The sequence below is a fragment of the Salvia splendens genome, chromosome 18, assembly GCF_004379255.2.
Source record: "Salvia splendens isolate huo1 chromosome 18, SspV2, whole genome shotgun sequence".
Classification (NCBI taxonomy): Eukaryota; Viridiplantae; Streptophyta; class Magnoliopsida; order Lamiales; family Lamiaceae; genus Salvia; species Salvia splendens.
In genome coordinates, this window is record NC_056049.1 from 18,992,379 (window position 1) to 19,013,667 (window position 21,289).

Sequence of the window (21,289 nt, forward strand, 5' to 3'; positions counted from 1 at the left end):
TATTTCTATCCTTGGTTATATATATGTGAAACAGATGATATCAATGCAACTTTGAATGAATACAAAAACTTTCTCATTTTAGAAAAATGTTCTTTATACTTTTCACTCTTATGGATCTGTGTTTCTTCGTTTACTCTGAAGCTTGACCTCATCACCATTCTTCAGTACCTGATCATATCACAGTAAAAGAAAGTTGTGTGGGATCAGTTTACTTTTTTAATTTAGTGGACTTGCACAATATTGGCTAGAAAATTGAATTGAGATCAAACTAATGTAACTCCTGGTAGATTAGATGATGTCAATCAGGCTGTGTTCTACTAATCAATTGACTGGCATGTATGTTCTACAAATATCTGTCTCATGTTTATTAATTTAGTTGTTTGAAAAAAATTACTTGGAAACTTGGAAAAATTAATCTATGTCTCATGGTTATTAATTTAGGCAGCATATCAATTACCAAAGGAACTTGGAAACCTCACATATTTACAGCTTGGTGCAAATCACTTTGCTGGTTTGGCTTATATTTGTTGTCAATTGTTATGTTGTTTCTATTTTTCATGAATTTGTTTTTTGTTTGCTTGGACAGTAACTTGAGTGGGTCTGTGCCTCTGTCCTTGGCTCTATAAATGCTCCAATTAGTTCAAGTTTCAAGTTTAACTGTTTAAGTAGTTGTTTCTGTCAATTGCTTCTCCTCAAATGGAAGCCATTTATACAAGCTAGCAAATCAAGCCAACTACATTGTTAAATCAGATAGTAGCTAATGAAATAACTTTTCTGCTGAAACAACATGATAATCCCTATCATGTACCGCCGAAGGGTCAAGTGAAGCAGAAGGTACTGTCTGGTGGCAAATATGTATCAGTAAACATAGTTACCTTGTGACAGTTATTAGTGTTTAAGATTGTGAAGTTTTATGTGGAAATTTAGCAAAAAAACGAAAGCTCATTAGATTATAGTTAGTTGAGGCTTTGTAACATTTAAATAATTTTGGTGCTGATTGATGTTGTGGAGCCTGCTGGTAGAGGCATAGAACTATTTTGCAACTCAAGAGGGCTTCTTTTAGGCATGTTTGCATTGCATCCCAAATCTAACAAGTGAATTTTGGTTGAAATGTTTTAGGGATTTGTCCTTCAACAATCTCAGTGGACTTGTGCCCACTTTTCCCCACAAAATCATTTAAGTATGCTCTCCTTTTACAGAATTTGTCTACTTAATCATCATGTTACTTTGATACTATTGTTACTGTCATATTATGGCAAACCTTGATTTATGCATGCATGTAAGAGTTCTGTGCAAATTATTTTGCTTCTTGCATTTGTTACTTTTTCAAGTTTCATGCCCTTAGTAATTAGTACTATGTCATTGTAATATTCAGGGAAATCCTCAAATTTGTGGAAGCCACTCTTCTGAAAAATATTCTGGACCAAATCTTGCTAGCCCCCTTGCATTTTCAAGAACTCAATCTTCAGGTTTGTTAGTGCTTCTCTGATATGTGTGGTGTGTGGACATACGTCCACACACAGGAAGTTGCTCATTTTTGGAATTACAATGATATTTATTTAGACATATTTGATTTTGTGCTATTGTCATATTGATGTGAACATGCTCAATTAGGAATTACAATAATGAGTGGAAATCGTGTGTGGATGTATAAACGTTTCCTTCCTAATGGTGCTTTCAATCCAGAATTTATAGAAGGGCTTGAAAGTTTTATCAACTTTGCAAGTAGTGTGCCAACATATATGGATATAGACAAAATTAGGTGTCCATGTTAAAAATGTGATAACAAGAGCTACAGAGATACAAACGAAGTTCATTATCACATCTCTAGGTTTGGTTTTGTAAAAAACTATCACATATGGAGGTTTCAAGGCGAAAGATCAGTGGAATCAACCGATAACACTAATATGGATTTTGAAGCGGGAGCAAGTACTACATGCCACGAACTGGTATTAGACATTGCCGGTCCCCAGTTTAACGAGGAAACAGAAGAGCCACCGAACCCTAATGCTGAAAAACTTTACGATATGTTGAATGCCGCCGATAATGAATTGTGGCCTGGTTGTAAGAGTCATTCACAATTGTCGTTTGTGGTCCGGCTAGTGAGTCTAGCACTGGCTAGAGAGGTGCTATAATCGACTAACTGAATTGATAAAAGAGGGGTTACCCGATGATGATTCTTTACCAAATAATTATTATAGCACCAAAAAATTGTTGTGTGGCATCGGATTGGTTTCTATAAACCACAGGTGCAGGTTATCCAAGTTTGAACCATTTGATTTAGCGAGTCAAGCTAATCAAGTGTATTATTGTTCGTATCCTAGCATAAACCAATCAAGGAAGGATTGGTGGGAAGTGTGCAAGGTCAAAGCAAGATCTAAGGTGGAAGTTCCAAATCATGTAACATCTACAACAATAATAGGGCAACCACCATTTCAAGAGGATGAATTGCACGTGACAGTGATGGATTTTGACCCAACAATATGTGATAACATCGCAATGCTTCATCAAATGGTGGAATGATAGACATTGATGATGGTGACGGATACCCTTCTTATGAAAATATAATAATTTCTGATGATGAAGATGATGATGATGATGATGTATGGTAATGTTGATTTTTTGTAAGTTTATTAATTTATTTTAATAATGCACATATTGTAAATTATTGACATATTTTGCACTAACTTTTCACTACTTGTCTTAGATATGGAACGTCGTGTGCGTGCCATTAGTATCGGTGGCAGGCATACTACCAGCTTATCTCGCACGGGATCACTTCAAACGCAGACATCGCATGGCACATCTTCTGTTGATAGGGAAGAGGGTGTCGTAGAAGGACCTCCTGTCATGCTTGATGGTCGTATGCCACTTAAGATGAATCCTCACACATGGTTTGTTGATAGTTACTGATCATTTATTTTTCACATTTTTTTATCAGTTAATCACTAATATTTGGAATTTTTAGGAAAATATGTGCGCATCACCGGATCTCAAGGGTAATTCCACCAGCTTCCAAATGTCACAGGTTTTACTTGGAAAATGACATCTCAGCACCAAAAAGATGAGTATTATCGTGAATTTGAAGTAAGTATACTTTTTATTAATGTTTGGAGTTAGCGATGAAGGTTGTGAAGTAGAATTAGTTACTACTTCTGTCTCATTACTATTAAATGTCTCTGCTGCTGCTGCTGCTGTACACATTCTCTACAGAAAATGTCTTATGTTTCAACACAAAAAGATAAAGGAAAAGATAAATTAGTTACTGCTTCTGTCTCATTACTATAAACAGAAAGTTTTTTAGTGAAATTATGAGTCTATAATTTAAGAGCAGTGATGCCATAGTTTACCTTAAGCAATGCATTTGGACAGCTTGATTCAAATTAGAAGAGATGTGATAGTCCAAAATTAAAATAATAGTTGAAAGATTTATTTCACTCCTCTTCCCATCACAATTGACTAATAAAGAACTTGCAGTTGATTACATAGAAAGAGAGAGAGAGTTACCGGTATGTTATACAGAAGGTGGCTTTACGAGTAATCTGAGAATTCATGAAATTGGAAGTGAGAGTGGAGAGACGTTAGTAGACTATGTTGGTGAACTGGTTCATCACAGTTGGATCCCTGAGTTGAGACGTGTTGATTCCATTATAATCATTTATAAACAATCTCTTGGCACTGCACCAACACCATTTGCATTAACACCAAAATACCAACCACTTTTACCCTAATATTAACTGTGTTTGACCTTCACTAATATCCAAATATTCCATTTTTTTTACAGAGCATTTTCATGGCCTTCTGATTGGGAGCATGAGGTGGCACGAAAAAGCTGCAAGAAGATACTCGGGTTTTATCAGTTCCTTGAAGGTGATGTACAAAGCCGGTAAATCCCGGCCAATTTACGTACCTCTAGAGTTGTGGAATGGACTGATAAACCATTGGAAAGATCCAAATGTCATCAAGAGGTCTGAAGCTGCAAAGAGGGCAAGAATGTCCGACGGTGTCTGTTGAGGAGAGATCTATGTGGAAGGTATGTGTTCTATATTTATATATAACACCTAATGAAAATACAATTATGTGATTTAGTGGATATTGAGGTAAACTGATTGAGGTAAACTGATTGAGGTAAACTGATTCGGTAGTTGGGTGCTTTTTGGTAAATGTATGAGTTGAAAGAATGATGGTGATTGCAAGTGATATGTTCCTAAAACTAAAAATGACACACCTAAAATAAGAGGGGGAAGGGGTTGTCTACGATCTGCTAGTATAAGAAGTTTTAGAATTGAAACTGCAAGTTAACTAAGTGGGACATTGGATGACGAATAGCATATAGTTAATGGTGCAATAGTATCCGGTGACTCTTCATGTAGTAGCAGACTAAAACGTGACAAACTCTCATAAAGATCACTAGATACTTCTTCCCATAATATATAAAATGTCATAAATAAATTCCAGTGACTCTTCATGTAGTAGCAGACTAAAACGTGACAAACTGACAAAGGAAAACATGCTCAGTACTGAATTTCATAGACAACTTACATTGCCTCTTGGTGATTAGACTGATCTTCAGACACTTCAATAGTGATTTTACTTGAACAAAAGCATCAACAGTGATTTTTATGAATTGTTAATAGCTAACGTTTGATAGTTTGATAAATAGGCTGCCGAGAGGGGAGTATCAATCATGGATTGTGTGTATGAATCGTTCAGTGACATACACAGGTTCAAGGATGGCCGGTATACATACAAGAGAGCTGCAAACGTTGACGTAAGCAAGTTATATAACATCACCTTGAATAAATGTCTGTCTGCTCACACAATTTTTTTCTTATTAACCAGGCAAAAGTGCAAGAGATTGCTGCAATGCAGGGTGAGAACGCAAATCTGAACCAGATCTTTATCAATGACGTTTTTGGAGGTAAGCTCGATAGAAAGAAAAGGATGTTCGGAACTGGGAATCTGGCAAAAAGCCTTGTGGGTGGACGAACTCCGGGATTGAATGCTCATGCCCCGACCGGCATACATCTTTCTGTGCGCCAAGAATTGCGGGAAGAATTATGGGAAGAAATGCGCCAGGAGCTCAATGTTGACGGTGAGCAAAGAACAAAGTTGGAAAATGATGTTGCGATGATGCAAGAGATGATGAGGCTGTTCATGACGACAGCCCGCAAGTCCAGCCATGCTTCTGACAGTTCTGTAGAGATATGACCCAAGTATCACAAACTTGATACATGTCTTTTGTTGCTTGTTTTGTAGGGATATGACATCATACATTTCATACTTTTGTTGCTTGTTTTAACTACTAACATTAATTTTAGGTTTTTATTAATATACAGGTGAAATATTAATTAAAATAAAAATTTTGATCCAAATGCTAATTAATGTTTATTTTGCATATTTAATTTTATTGGTTATTAATTTTAGGTTTTTTTTAATATTCAGGTAAAATATTAATTAAAACAGAAATTCTGATCCAAATGTAGCATTAGTGACGGATTAGGCAGTTACTAATAATAAATGCGCAACACATCATTAGTGACAGACTTTTCGTCACCACTATGAGACTAGATAACACAGTTGTAGTGACGGCCTAGTCTGTCACTAATTTGGACAGCTAAGGCAGCGCCCAATCGGTTTTGTGACAACGTATTTCGTTACTGATGTTGTCGTTAAATTTAGTGGCGGACAAGATTAGTCTTCAAATTTTTTATTAACAAGCTTTATAATTACGGCTACATTTCAGCGCTAATCCGTCACTAACGTTGTTTTTTGACGGAAATTCAATGTTTATTGATGGATATTTCCATCACTAAATGGCGAGTTTTTTGTAGTGGATAACAACACATATATGAAACGACACAATAACGACTCTATAATAATATGACCTGATAACACGATAAGAACCTGATAACACAATAGGATTAAAAACTTAAAATCTAAGTACACAATCTGATTTAAAATCCAGCAAACATCAAAGAAAAAAATCCATCATTCCACAAACACGACACGGAATTTTCGTGTCGTTATCGTGTCGACACGATATGGACACGAACCCAATAAGCTTTGATACATACCTATTATATTCGTGCGGGTTCGTGTCGTGCCAAAAATTACCGGCCCTAGTCATAACTTGCTATAAAAAAAATGAAATTTATATTTTATCATAAAATTTTGTCTTTAAATAAAATATTAATATAGTGATTACAAAAAATAAAAAGTCTGCGAAGTATTTGGATCTTAACCAAAAAAACTTTTATTTACAAGGTAATTTGTCGATTTTAAGATAATTTTATACTTATATATTTACAACATTATTGTTGTACTTCAGTGATCAGATTTTATGATATATAATATGAATAATAGAATTATTTTTCTTGGCAAGGAACCAGGTAACTATGATATTTTTCATATTGCGTCGCCAATGTCCTCTCCTAAATAGAGATATCAATCTAGTAGAAATAAAATGTGAATTATTATATATAAAAGCTATGTACCTATCACGCCCATCATATCTACTAGAACTAATTAAATGCACACTGTTCATGATGTCCCATGCTATCACCTGCATTGAACAAGTCACATAAACTATACGCCAAATTAATTAATTAAATTAATAATGCAACCCACCAAATTCAAAACATTAATCATACTCGTATCCTATTTGAATTTTTAGTCAAAGAATTGTAGCCCATGTATAATCTGCAGAAAACTCCACATGCAACCACGAATTGTTAAAATATGCAAAATACAAAATAAACTTACACAGAAATTTCATAAGTAAACAAAAAAAAACAAGGGATAAACAAGATGATAAAATCTAAAATTATGTGCTTCCTTTATTTGTGACTTTAACTTCACAAACTTCATAGTCTAGTCTGACGTTGAGAACATAAATCAAAAGGTGCTAAAAATAAGGTCATATATAATTGTATAATTAACAGTAAACAAATTAAATAGAGCTAGAATTAAAAGTGTACCAAAAACAATAATACTGCACTGAAATAGTCTGTTATCTCTCTCTGCACTCACAGTATGGTGTTATATGTACAACAAAACCCCAATTAAGTAGTAGTACAAATTAAATATGCATATACTAAACTAAAAATGAGGTATTAATTAATTAATTAATTAATGTTGTTACTCAAGGGAAGAAGATCTTGTCTCTGCACTTGCACCTCCAGGCCTCCGGGTAGTACTCCAATTTGGAGGTGAAGCCCGGGTGAATCACCACGTGAACCGCCTCACAGGGCGTGCACGGCCCGCACTTGGATCTGCATGACGGTGGCGACGATCCCGGCCCCACACCTACAGCCTCCTCCCCTACACACACCATTCATCCTTGCTTAATTACTCAATTCTAAACATTACTCACTACAAAAAAAGTGCAAAATAGTGACGGAATTAGTGACGGCATCCAATAGCTAAACTATTAGTGACAGATTTAGTGACCGAAACTGTCAGTTACTAATTAGTGACAGAAATATCCGTCACGAATGCGAAGCAGTTGCCTATGGTTTCGTCATAGTAGCTTTAGTGACGAAAATATCAGTCACTAAAACTTTTTACTGACAAGTTATTTATTGACGGATCTATCAAAACTTGATCTGTCACTAATCTGTTATATGAAGAAATTTCACTAATTAGTGACGGAAATATCCGTCACTAATAGGCGGTGTTTTTGTAGTGACTTATATATATGTAGAAATATAAGGAAGTAGGTAGAGTAGAGAGAGTATATATATATGTATACCGAAGGTCAAGGCGGAGGCCGAGGCAAGGAAGAGGAGCGTCGTGACGGCGGCGAAAAGGGCTAATTGGTTCATAGCGGCGGAGAGGATTATTGGAGGTGAAGAGGAGAGTGTGGTTGTGTGTCTGAAAAGATAATAGTAATAGATACATATATTATTGATGCAACCGTGTGTGTGAGTCCCAGTCAAAGAAGACTAGACAGTGTGTGTGAATGTGTGTGAAAAACGATTTTTTTTAAGAGGTTTGTAGTATACTACTTTAAATTATATACAATCCCGTTTATCCATTTTGACCATCCAAATATGATATATATATATATATATATAGAGTTGTGATCATATGATAACCCCTAAATCTCGTAATAATCTTATAACCAAATCTGGACCGCACATATTTCTAATCTTGTGGCTGAGATTCAAAGTTAGATTTACTTCATAAAAAAAAGGCGGAGGGGTAAATATGTCATTTCCCTCATTTAATTTCTGAATTTCGCCAAATATCACGTAAAATGATAAAATGATATATGTTAAGTTTATTGCATAGAATGATAGTCTTGCCGGATAGAATGATACTCAACTTCATAAAAAAGGCGGAGGGGTAAATATGTCATTTCGCTCATTTAATTTCTGAATTTCGCCAAATATCACGTAAAATGATAAAATGATATATGTTAGGTTTATTGCATAGAATGATAGTTTTGCCGGATAGAATGATACTCTGAGTTGATAAAATGATACTCTTGATTGATAAAATGATACTCTGAATTTCGCCAAATATCACGTAAAATGATAAAATGACAGGTTTATTGCATAGAATGATAGTTTTGCCGGATAGAATGATACTCTGAGTTGATAAAATGATACTTTTGACTGACTGATAAAATGATAAAATGATAAAATGATATATGTTAGGTTTATTGCATAGAATGATAGTTTTTCCGGATAGAATGATACTCTGAGTTGATAAAATGATACTTTTAGCTTATAAATGTTAGGTTTATTGCATAAAATGATAGTTTTGCCGGATAGAATGATACTTTCAGCCGATAGAATGATAGGTTTGGCGGGTAGAATGATACTTTCAGCCGATAGAACGATAGGTATTTTTGGTGTATAAAATGACATTTTTGTTTAATAAAATGATACTTTTACCTGATAAAATGATAATCTAAGCGGATAAAATGACAGAAACCTTATAAAAATGATACTCTGAGTTGATAAAATGATACGTTTACTGCTTTGTAGGTTTGTATATTATGTATTGTGCCGATTATGTTAGATTTATTGCATAGAATGATAGTTTTGCCGGATAGAATGATACTCTGAGTTGATAAAATGATACTTTTGACTGACTGATAAAATGATAAAATGATAAAATGATATATGTTAGGTTTATTGCATAGAATGATAGTTTTTCCGGATAGAATGATACTCTGAGTTGATAAAATGATACTTTTAGCTTATAAATGTTAGGTTTACTGCATAAAATGATAGTTTTGCCGGATAGAATGATACTTTCAGCCGATAGAATGATAGTTTTGGCGGGTAGAATGATACTTTCAGCCGATAGAATGATAGGTATTTTTGGTGTATAAAATGACATTTTTGTTTAATAAAATGATACTTTTACCTGATAAAATGATAATCTAAGCGGATAAAATGACAGAAACCTTATAAAAATGATACTCTGAGTTGATAAAATGATACGTTTACTGCTTTGTAGGTTTGTATATTATGTATTGTGCCGATTATGTTAGGTTTATTGCATAGAATGATAGTTTTGCCGGATAGAATGATACTCTTGATTGATAAAATGATACTCTGAATTTCGCCAAATATCACGTAAAATGATAAAATGATAAAATGATAGGTTTATTGGATAGAATGATAGTTTTGCCGGATAGAATGATACTATGAGTTGATAAAATGATACTCTTGACTGATAAAATGATAAAATGATACTCACAGCAGATAGAATGATACTTTAGTTGATAAAATGATACCTTTGGCGGATAGAATGATAGTTTTGCCGGATAGAATGATAGTTTTTGCCGGATAGAATGATAGTTTAATTTCGCAACCGATAAAATGATACTTCGACCTAAAAAATGACGAAACTATCATTATAAGCCAAAAGTATCGTTTTATCAAGTGCAACTATCATTTTACCTTGTGAAACTATCATTTTATCCCCTAAAACTATCATTTTATACCCTGAAACCATCATTTTATCAAGTGCAACTATTATTTTACCCACTGAAACTACATAAGCTGACACTTTAAACTGATAAAATGATTTCCTAAGAGGATAAAATGACAGTAACCTTATAAAAAGATATATAAGCTGAAGAAATGGCATATAAGCTGATAAAATGATAGTTTAACATGACAAAATGTCTTACAAATTACTATCATCTTTACGAGGTTCAAACTCTCTTATCATCTTTTCAACATTGATTTCCCCCTTTTTCCTATCATTCTGAAACTTCTCCTGTATCTTTGTACATGTCTCTAAAGCCCTCTTGTTAGTTTCTCCTACAAGCAATGCTTCAGAATATTTGGCACGAAGTTTTATGAAAGCCTCTGTGCCATTCTTCGTTAAACCTGAAATCCAGTTACGACCACCCATGTAAGTCTCCATGTGGCGCATAACATAAACTCCACAGTCGACTTTATTTGTATTGTTCTGCCATGGTAGAGTCATGTGTTTGGTTTTTGTCGTGTTGACAATACTCTCCATTGTTGGATTAACACCATTTCCGAGATAAATTCGGAAGAATTTTTTCTATTCAAATAAGACAAAACATACATAATGTTGATTAAAAATGATATTATGTTTGGTACTAAATGATATTGAATGCATTTAACTAAACATACCAGTGTAGTTGGTGCAGCTCCATATTTCTGCTTTGTCACCTCTTCAGTAACCAGAGAATTGTCAATCACTTCCAGCAATTGCATTTTGAGATTGAAGCACATGACATAAAAATGACCGTGCGCCCATATCGGAAAGAATATCTAATTTTCAAAACATTATATAAAATGTCATTTTCAATAATATAGGTAAGTTGTTCTGCAATGTATATCTCATTATGACTTACCAGGTCATATTTTTCCCATTTGAAACCTTCAATCTTTGACACAAATTCATTTAAAGATGTGGAGAATTTTTCAAAAGCATTGGCTTCAGTCCAATCAGTTTTCTTCGCGGCAACATTGAATCGCTGTCATGTTTACATTTTTGTAAATAAATTTAACTTTTAATGTAACGCTATTACTTATTTACACGTTTACTGTACCGTAGGTTCGGTGCTGATGAAAAGACGACTCGGAGATGCATTTGATTTGAATTTTTCATTGATGTTGAGGTACACGGCCCATGCATCTATAATGTTGATACTGATGTAGGTACGTGGAGCAAGGGTGTGGAAGTCAATCTTAAACATGCTGATCATGTTGTTCTCATAAACCGTATCATAGCTGATTTCAAAATCATATTTAATGTTAGTTAAAAGAATTTAATAAGAATATAATTATGTAATTCAAAACTTACAGTTCGTCTTCTTCGTATGTCATCAACCAATACATAATTTCCTTCTCGTCTTTATTAAGTTTTCCTTTTAAACTTACTGCCCTGACATTGAAGGGAGAGCACAGTGCTTCAACAATTTTCTTTGTTGTTCTGGGCACTTTCTCCTTTTCACCTTCAGGTTCTTTGGAAACCTTCTTCTTCCCTTTGGTCTTTTCCAAAACATCTTCTCTGTCTCTTAAAGCTTCATCATCTCCGGTTTGACCATGTATATCCTCCAAGACAGTGGATATTATGACACATGCTATTTGGTCCTTTCATTCAAAAATATAAATTGTTATTGACATAAGGGATATTATTTTACCCAACGGAACTCAAATTATCAGCAAAAGTATCATTTATCAGCCAAAAATCTAAAGCTATTATTATGAAACAAAAATTTCATTTTATCACTGAAACTGTCATTTTATTCCACAGAAACTATCATTTTATCATTTTATGCAAAAGTATCATTTTATCATTTGAAACTATCATTTTATGATGCAAAAGTATTATTTTTCAAATAAAACAGAGCAACCAAAAAACATCATCAAACCTATATCATCTTAACCATATAAACAATCATTTTATGTACTTAAACTATCATTTTTAAAAGATACCTCAAATTCATCATCGAGAGACAATTCAACTTCTTTCTCTGGAACTTTTTCCTTCTCTTGTTGAGCCTCTGGAAGTTTTTCCTTCTCCATATCCTTCTCCCGATTAAAATTTAGATTCTCATCAGGAGTCTGGTCATCTTCGGGTATCAGAGTGAATGTAGGGAACTCATCCCTATTTTTCAGTATATAAGTCCTCTCAGCAGCTTTAGTAAGCTCAATCATGATATCAATCCATTCAGGATCATCAATATCATCATTGTTCATAGCATTTGACTGAGAGTTCTGACTTTCTGCAACACTCTGCATACCTTCCTCTCTTATGCCCATTGCAGTTCTTGTTGTGTCGCAGATAATCTTAAAGCTATTTAGTTTCCTGATTTCATCTGGGACTCCTTGAAGGACATCAAGGATTTTCGAAATTGAGGCTCTACACTCCCTGGCTGCCTCCTTCCATTGATCTATGAAAGTCTTTTCCTGACTTCCACTGATTGTCCCCTCTTTGTCCTGATCATCCATCTCCAATGATCTTACAACTTCAGGTACATCATCTTCACATTCAGATTGAACCTCATCGTTCTCTTCATTTGGTTGCTTTTTATATCGGTCATACTTATGACCGAGACCAAACTGTGAAGCACTCATTTCTGCTCTTTGCCTTTCTTTGAGCAGTTCGGCAGTCCAACCCTTAACTGTTGGATAGCATCTTTGTCACGACCGCATTTTCTAAGGATAGAAAACACGGTTGATCGCGACTAGGGGAGGAGTTAAAGAAGCGGGGAAGAAAGGGGAAAAACAACACAACTCGACCATAGCTCCAAAAAAAATGGGAAAAACTCGAAATAAAATCAGAGTTTTGAACAAAATAGACTTGAGTCTTTTAAGATGCACAACGGAAGCAAATGAACGCGGTTCCATGTATGAAGACATGAACCTCCGAGAGTCAAAATCTGACTGAATTAGATGTCTTGTCTCAATAGCACTTCCTCCACCACTTCGCTGCTCAACCTGCACATTTAGAAATATATGCAGGGCTGAGTACAAAAAGTACTCAGTGAACACATTGCCGAAAATTACACATATACATTTGAAAATATTGTCAAGCCATCATCACAGTAACACTTGGGGTGTTATTGAAAAGGCCCGAGCTTACTAAAAATATCACATTGGGTTGCAACCCCTTTTCCTGTACTTTAGCCATATCTGATCACATTGTGCCGCTGAGATGGTGTTCTCATACGGTCACCTTCCCTGCCCAACACGTCAGAGGTATCCTTGTGCCTGGAAGGTGGCCACCTTCCACGGTCACCTTCTCTGCCGTTCACGGCCAGAGGTTCCAAGTAGGGACACCACCCTACCCGGACTAAAAATCGAATCGATTCACATATTTCATCGTTCATAATTCACTTGGCCGTAGCCAACAGATATGCATCATAACAAAACATTTGTGGCAAGACAACATCATTAAAATCACGAACATGTGTTCGTGTTTTCATAAAATACGATTTGTATTTTAGTATAAGAAAGCTCACCTGGATCATTTAGTTCATTTAACTTGAAATTCTCGCTCCAACTTTACTTGCGAAGGTACCCTTTTGAAAATATCACAATATAATAATACACTAATTAGACTCAAGGACAAAACTACTTAAATTAGAATGCATGCACCCTCATTAAAATCTTTTATCTCGTTTCTCGGTTTTCGCGTATTTTTTTATTATTCGGCGGCCGCCCAAGGCGTCGCGGGGCGATGTCGGTCGGCCGCTTACGCCCATAATTCCTCCGGCAGCTCCTCGTATTTTCCATCATAATATCGAATAAAAAAAATCCCAAAATTTATTTAAGCGCATAATTGAATTATCGCAACTATTTCCCGTTGTTAAGAAAATTTATATGTTTTCCGGGCTTGGGATAAATTATTCATACTTCAAAATTATTTCGGGATTTAATTTAATAATTTCGTCAAGATTAATTATCGACCCAAAGATTTATTTAAAGTGTTATGTCATGCCATGTTTGTTTTGATGATGAGATTGTTGTCTGATGCCTAGTTTGTTGAGCTTGCTCCATTAGGCTATAGGGCAATGTTAAACGAATTCGGGTCTGAGTAGGGCCGCAAACCCTATCAGGCTGTGTACACAGAGGGGATCGTGAGCCGTCCTTGCTAGTCGGCCGGTCTCGTGGGCGAATAGTGTGGCCACACTTTCGTCGCACTATGGAAAGATGATGTGATTGTTTGATTGATGAGAAAGTGGGGAGATTGTTTTGACTGGCCAGTCTATGAAATTGTTATTGTGATACTCGGCCCGAACAGCTCCGAAACGACACCGCACAGCCCCGAAACCAACCCGAACCACACCGCAAGTTAAGTCCCTTTTACAAATTATTTTCTTTCGCAGAGGGTGTTCGTTATTGATTGATGAGAAATTGTTCGAATTAGGTTGCTTGTTGATTGAGAGTTTATTCGCATTAATTGTGGGAGATTAGTGTATGATGCTAAGTTGGGAGAAAAAGCATATGTTCATGATTTGAAATTGAGTAGTGAGGATTCATACCTTCTGTCGATCTGAATTTTGGGGTGCAAAAGGAGTAATTCTTTGGACTTGCAGATTCGTTTCTTGAATTGAACTTGAAAAGAATAAGTGTTGGTTTTCTTGCTTGCAGGGGACGATAGGTGAGGGAAAAATGATTTGTATAAATGTACATGTACAGAAAAAGATGGCAAGTGGCGTATCTTGAAATATTCTGTTAGAGAATGGTGGCTTCTACTGCAATCTATTAATGCAGCATTTAATGTTTTGTCTGAAAAGATCAATCCCTTAGGATCTGCCATATCCGTTTTTTTTCTTTTGTTTATTTTATTTTTTTATTAAATTAATTGTTTGAGTATTTGTTCACTTGTTCGTTTAATTTGGTGTAGGTATACTCGGTTCAAGTTCGTGGCTGCCCGCGCTGAAGTACCCGATTTGCTTAGAACGTAGGATGAATTAAATTTTGTTGGACTTTTGTTGGATGTATCGGATATTAAAATTTTGATTTTTGGGATCTGATTCTTTTATTATACATATATATATTATATATATTTCTAATGTTATAAACAACAACGACACTCTATCGTAGTTCGAAATTAATTACGCAAAAGTAACTTATATAAATAATCAAGCTAATAATATAGTTTATAATAATATCGACTTAGCGGGTCGTTACAATCTTGGCACCATTTTTCTTTGAAACACAATTCTGTTCACGTAACAGGCCTACATTAACAAAAAATAAATATTAGTTTTTCTGTAAATAGATTCATAGACAATGGAAAAAAAATATATTCTTACCACCACAAAGATAGCCGGTCCTGTAAATATCTTTCTTGGGTTATTTCTCCATCTCTTTTGTGTTTCTAGCAATTTGGATATGACATAGCCACACCTATTGTATTCTTTGATCATCTCCACATCAGCTATGTAATCAAAAACTTGTGGGCTCAGATTTCCATCAGCAGGGGTGTTGATCAAGGCATACTCCACCAGAATCATAAAATTCCTTTTGAACCACACACCACCTTCTTCGTCTTTCATCATCTGTCCTACAACATACTCTGGAACCATTTTTTTTTTCTCCACCTTTACAGAATCTAGCAATTTCACTTTTAAGGTGGATATTTTTCTGAAATTTGTTCCTATTCATAGGTAAATGTTCAGTAGGGAACCCAAGAGTAATATGCACATCTTCATCATCTAAAAATAATGATTCCCCGCTGTTCAATTTAATTGAACAACTATTATGGTCGAAGTTGTAAAGAAGATAATAAGCCAATGGTTTTGGGAAACTTCTTATTTTGAAGTGTAGGAGTGCCCCAAACCCAATCTCTCTAACAACTCTTTTTTTATTCTTATTTAGAGTTTCGAGCATGTTAACGAAGAAATCGGTATTCCTTCTTCCTGCCAAGGACTGTGAGTCAATGGCTTCCCCTTCTTCCCCTTCTTGAAGAACTATTTTCTTCCCCTTCTTTGCAGCTACCATCTTCTTACTTGCGTCATCATTTTTTCTTTTCTTGCTATTTTTTATAGTTTCTATTTCATCAGCCAATATTCTATCCTCATCAGCAGCAGCAGCATCACCTAATACACAACATATTTCAGTGTGTTAAACATTATATGTCATTATATTAAGTCAAAGTATCATTTTATCGACAGAAACTATAATTTTACCCCCTGAAAGTATCATTTTATCAAGTGCAACTAGTAAGTTTATCATTTTATCCCCTGAAACAATCATTTTATCCTCTGAAACTATCATTTTATAAAGTGCAACTATCATTTTACCTTCTGAAACTATCATTTTCAATGTAGAGATTTATCATTAATAAACAAAAGATTTATCGTTTTACCTTCTGAAGCCACCACTACTTGTCTATCATCATGATCAGCACCAGCATCAGGAATGTTTGTTCCTAATACACAAAAGATTCAGTGTGTGAAACGATTTATGTCATTATATAAAGTAAAAGTATCATTTTATCCAGTGAAACTATCATTTTATCCCATGAAACCATCAAATTATGAAGTTCAACTATAAATTTTTTCAAGTGCAACTAGTAAGTTTTTTATTTTACCAACTGAAACTATCATTTTATTTCCAGAAACTATCATTATTATATGAAAAGTATCATTTTATCATTTGAAAACTATCATTTTATGATGTAAAAGTATCATTTTATCACTGAACCTATCATTTTATCCCCTGAAACTATCATTTTATCCCCTGAAACCATCATTTTATCAAGTGCAACTATAATTTTATCCCCTGAAACTATCATTTTCAATTTAGAGATTTATCATTAATACACAAAAGATTTATCATTTTACCTTCTGAAATCATCAATAAGAGTCTAGCATCATCATCACCAACAGCATCAGGAATGTTGTTTCCTAATACATAAAGGATTTCAGCGTGTTAAATGATTTATGTCATTATATAAGGTCAAAGTATCATTTTACCTTATGAAACTATCATATCGTAAATTTCAATGACTTCAAACAGGAGAGAGAGCAAAAACTTGTCACTTAAGGTCAGGAGGTTAGAACAAAACACTTCTCACAAAATCAGTACTCATATAAACTTGTTCGAATCTGCATTACTGCTGTATACATTTTTTTAAAACCAACAGATCTCAACTATTCGCTTTAAAATAAGGTCATGAGGTTAGGATATGGCTGCAGATACTGATAAACTAACAGATCTCAACTATTCGCTTTATCAATATGAGTTTTGCCGCTATAGTCACACATTTGCTATAGACACTGATAAACTTCTTCCAATAAACCGCTGTTTAGAATCTAAAAACAGCTGAGTTAGGATATAGAACAAGTATGTATTGATTATTCAATACCAAGTATGAAGTAAATTCGAAGTAATTTCATCATTCTGTCATATTAGAATCTAAAAAAAAGGAGAATCGCAGGCAAAATGACAAAATCCACCAAAAAGAAAAGTGAAATAAGTAAAAAACTACATCGAACCTTTCTTCAATGATGCTTGAGCGTTTTCCGACGTCATATTACAGAATTTGGATGGATTTGTCTTCGAAACTGAAGAAACTATGGTTTGAATGCGATCGGAGAGTTTGGAAGCGATTCGGAGGGTTTGGAAGTAATTCGAAGGGTTTGAGTGTCAGAGAAATCAAATTTAGCATCTAGTTCACGTTTTCTATTGATGCGCCAATTTGAAAAAGAAATGATAATTTTGCCCTTATATATTTTATAAACAGAAATATCATTTTATCGGCTCAGAGTATCATTCTATCAGTCAAAACTATCATTTTATGTTAGGTATAAAATGATAGTTCAATCCTTTAAAAATTTGGATTTGTCAAAAGTTCAATCCTTTAAAAGTATCATTTTATCAACTTAAAGTATCATTCTATCAGTCAGAAATATCAATTAATCGGCTGCAAGTATCATTTTATCACTTTATAGGTTAGAAATATGATTTTATCTTCTGCGAGTAACATTTATCATTTTATCAACTCAGATTATCATTCTATTCCGCAAAACTATCATTCTATACAGTAAACCAAACATTTATAAGCCAGAAGTATATCCTTAACTACCAAAAATGTAAATACCTACATATCAATAAAAGTATCATTTTATCAACTCAGAGTATCATTCTGTCCGGCAAAACTATCATTTTATACAGTAAATGTATCATTTATAAGCCAGAAGTATCATTCTATCAGTCAGAAAAATCATTTTATCGGCTGCAAGTATCATTTTGTCATTTTATCCGGCAAAACTATGATTTTGTCAACTCAGAGTATCATTCTATCCGCAAAAGTATCATTTTATCAACTCAGAGTATCATTCTATCAGACAGAAATATCATTTTATCGGCTGCAAGTATCATTTTGTCATTTTATAGGTTAGATATATGATTTTATCTACTGCGAGTAACATTTATCATTTTATAAACTCAGAGTATCATTCTATCCGGAAAAACTATCATTTTATATAGTAAACCTAACATTTATAAATACCAAGAATGTAAATACCAACATATCAATAAAAGTATCATTTTATCAACTCAGAGTATCATTCGATCAGTCAAAACTATCATTTTATGCAATAAACCTATCATTTTATCATTTTATAAGGTTAAGAGGTTATCTCAAGAACTGCCTTTGGACAAGAAGGGAAGAACATCATCCAAATCTCGTCTGATTCGACGTCATCCTACAGAATTCTACAGAGCCACCAAACATCTGATCAGTCAAAAATGAGTTTTCTACAATAGTTTATCAACGCTTGAAATTTACAATCATTTTTTCCACATATGTGTTATTTGTTTTCCCATATTCTTCATAATGCTTTGATGCTTGTGACAAGTTACCAAATGACTCATGGTTTATTTTCGACGATAATAATGCACTGCAATACTTTGCTCTCAGTCTTTGGAGTGTTCCCTTGCTTGTTGCAGTTAATCCACAATCCCAATCTTGTTCATGCTCGCCATAATAACATTCCAAATGTCGCATAAAAAAAACTCCACAATCTTCTACATTTGATGTTGTTCTCCAATGCATTTTGAGCCTAACTATCCTCGCATACTGTATTGATTTGCTTTGGTTGTGATACCCCATTTTTCTCAAAAAATGACAAAAAAAACTGTTGCTGCAATATATGATTATGAATATCAGATACAGTCCACAATAAAGAGTGCTATACTTCACTATGAATATAATGTATACTTACCAAATTATGAGGTATGCTATGATATTTGATTGATACTTTCTCATCGTCACCATTCTTCGAATTGTCAATCACCACTATGCTTTTAGTACTAAATCTGAAGCATATGGTATAGTAATGTTCTACAAAACATATTGGAAAGAACACCTACATGGATAATAATAATAATTTCAGAATAAAAACAATTAGTAATATAACAAAGAATCAATTGTGTTCAGTTTTTACCAAATCTACATCGTCCCATTTGAAATACGTAATTTGTTCAACCTCAGCTTGTACATTGTCAGAGAATCTATTAAAGAGAGTCATGAGGTCGACCCCATAAGGCCGGTCAACAATTGTATACATCTGAAAGATGAGACAAGTCAAATCTGGATGGAAATAATTGAAAATGATAGGTTCTGGGAATAAAATGATAGTTTCAGCGGGTAAAATGATAAACTTACTAGTTACACTTGATATAATTATAGTTGCACTTGATAAAAATGATGGTTTCAGGGGATAAAATGATAGTTTCAGGGAATAAAATGATATTTTGACTTTATATAATAACATTAATTGTTTAACACACTAAAAACTTCCTGATGCTGCTGCTGATGAAGAAGATAGACATGCATATATATAGTCATACTTTATAATGAACATATACCATGCAATTTATTTTTAAAAATTTATGTTATTCTTACGGCTGGGTATGTGGTGAAAAAGAGGCGCCTTGGTGAATATGGAACCCTGCATTCTTCCATATTATTCAAATAAGAAGCCCATGCATTGATAACACCCACTTCTACTAGCGTCCGAGGCAATAGTGAACAGAATTCTCTTTTTGTTACTGTTACAACATCATCATCATACACTATAGCGTCCCTGTTCAAATATGTGTGTGTGTTAGCACATCTTTTGTATATTTTTCTTCTAAATCAGACCTATAATATAAATCTTACTCATTCGATTCATATGTTGTCATAATCCACAAAAAGATTTGTGACTCTTTCAAGATAAACTTGGTTTTGGCCTTGACCATCCTCTCCATTTGTTCAATCCTAGCAGTTGCCTGTCAGGGCAAGAATGATATGAAAACTTCACTATATAAGACATATAATTCACTTCATGTTTGTTAAAAGTGTTGGTGAATGGATGAGATATATCATTGCTTAACACTTACCATATATGGATTGTAAACTACTATTTCGGTTGAACTTTTAATTTCATCACACGAAGGAACTTTATAACTAATATCTATAACACTCTTTCCTTTATCCTGTTTCTTTCTGGCACGCATTTCTTCATCATCGTTGGTTTGTGACCTCCCACGCTTTGAGGCTGGAAGACATACAAAAAAAGTGGTCAAATTCATGAATACACACTTAATATATCTCAAAATTATTCACTGAGATACTAAATAATGACACTTCTTCGAATAAACCGCTGATTTAGAATCTAAAAACCGCTGAGTTAGGATACGGAACAAGGAATGTATTGATGATACAAAACCAAGTAACTATAAATCTACACTAAAAAAATATAGAATCTAAAAAAAGTATAATCGCAGGCAAAATGATAAAATCGTGGAAAAACAAAAGTTAAATAAGTAAAAAACTTCATCCAACCTTCCTTCGATGATCCTTAAGCTTTTTCCGACGTCATATTACAGAATTTGTTTGGATTTACCTTCGAAACTGAAGAAACTACGGTTTGAATGCGATCGGAGAGTTTGGAAGCGATTACAAGGGTTTGGAAGTGATTCGAAGGGTTTGAGTGTCAGAGAAATTAAATTTAGCGTCTATTTCACGTTTCCTATCGACGCAACAATTTAAAAACAAAATGACAATTTTGCCCTTATATATTTTATAAACAGTAATATCATTTTATCGGCTCAGAGTATCATTCTATCAGTCAAAACTATCATTTTATGCAGTAAATCTAATATTTATAAACGAAAGTATCATTTTATCAACTCAAAGTATCATTCTATCAGTCAGAAATATCATTTTATCGGCTGCAATATCATTTTTGTCATTTTATCCGGCAAACTATGATTTTGTCAACTCAGAGTATCATTCTATCGGCAAAAGTATCATTTTATCAACTCAGAGTATCATTCTA

At 34.1% G+C, this 21,289-nt stretch overlaps 1 protein-coding gene across 2 annotated transcripts; it reads left to right on the top strand.

Annotated features, from left to right (window-relative positions):
* The first annotated feature begins 850 nt into the window (after positions 1–850).
* On the top strand, positions 851–5,350 carry LOC121777476. 2 transcript variants are annotated; one of them, XM_042174750.1, is made up of 8 exons: positions 851–1,180; positions 1,376–1,469; positions 2,325–2,608; positions 2,708–2,894; positions 2,969–3,087; positions 3,785–4,033; positions 4,664–4,771; positions 4,843–5,350. In XM_042174750.1, the coding sequence occupies exons 6-8, from the start codon at positions 3,956–3,958 to the stop codon at positions 5,209–5,211; spliced, it is 555 nt and encodes a 184-aa protein (XP_042030684.1). In that variant the 5' UTR covers positions 851–1,180; positions 1,376–1,469; positions 2,325–2,608; positions 2,708–2,894; positions 2,969–3,087; positions 3,785–3,955; the 3' UTR covers positions 5,212–5,350. The 2 variants fall into 2 exon arrangements, with proteins under 2 accessions (XP_042030684.1, XP_042030685.1); XM_042174751.1 differs by lacking the exons at positions 851–1,180; positions 1,376–1,469 and having other exon boundaries at positions 1,505–2,608.
* Positions 5,351–21,289: the final 15,939 nt, after the last annotated feature.

What these genes read in the sequence shown, in the direction of transcription:
- LOC121777476 (XM_042174750.1), top strand. Translation starts at nt 3,956, where the DNA reads ATGTCATCAAGAGGTCTGAAGCTGCAAAGAGGGCAAGAATGTCCGACG. An exon ending in AGGAGAGATCTATGTGGAAG is followed by an intron (nt 4,034 to 4,663) that starts GTATGTGTTCTA and finishes TTTGATAAATAG; the next exon opens with GCTGCCGAGAGGGGAGTATC. An exon ending in AGAGAGCTGCAAACGTTGAC is followed by an intron (nt 4,772 to 4,842) that starts GTAAGCAAGTTA and finishes CTTATTAACCAG; the next exon opens with GCAAAAGTGCAAGAGATTGC.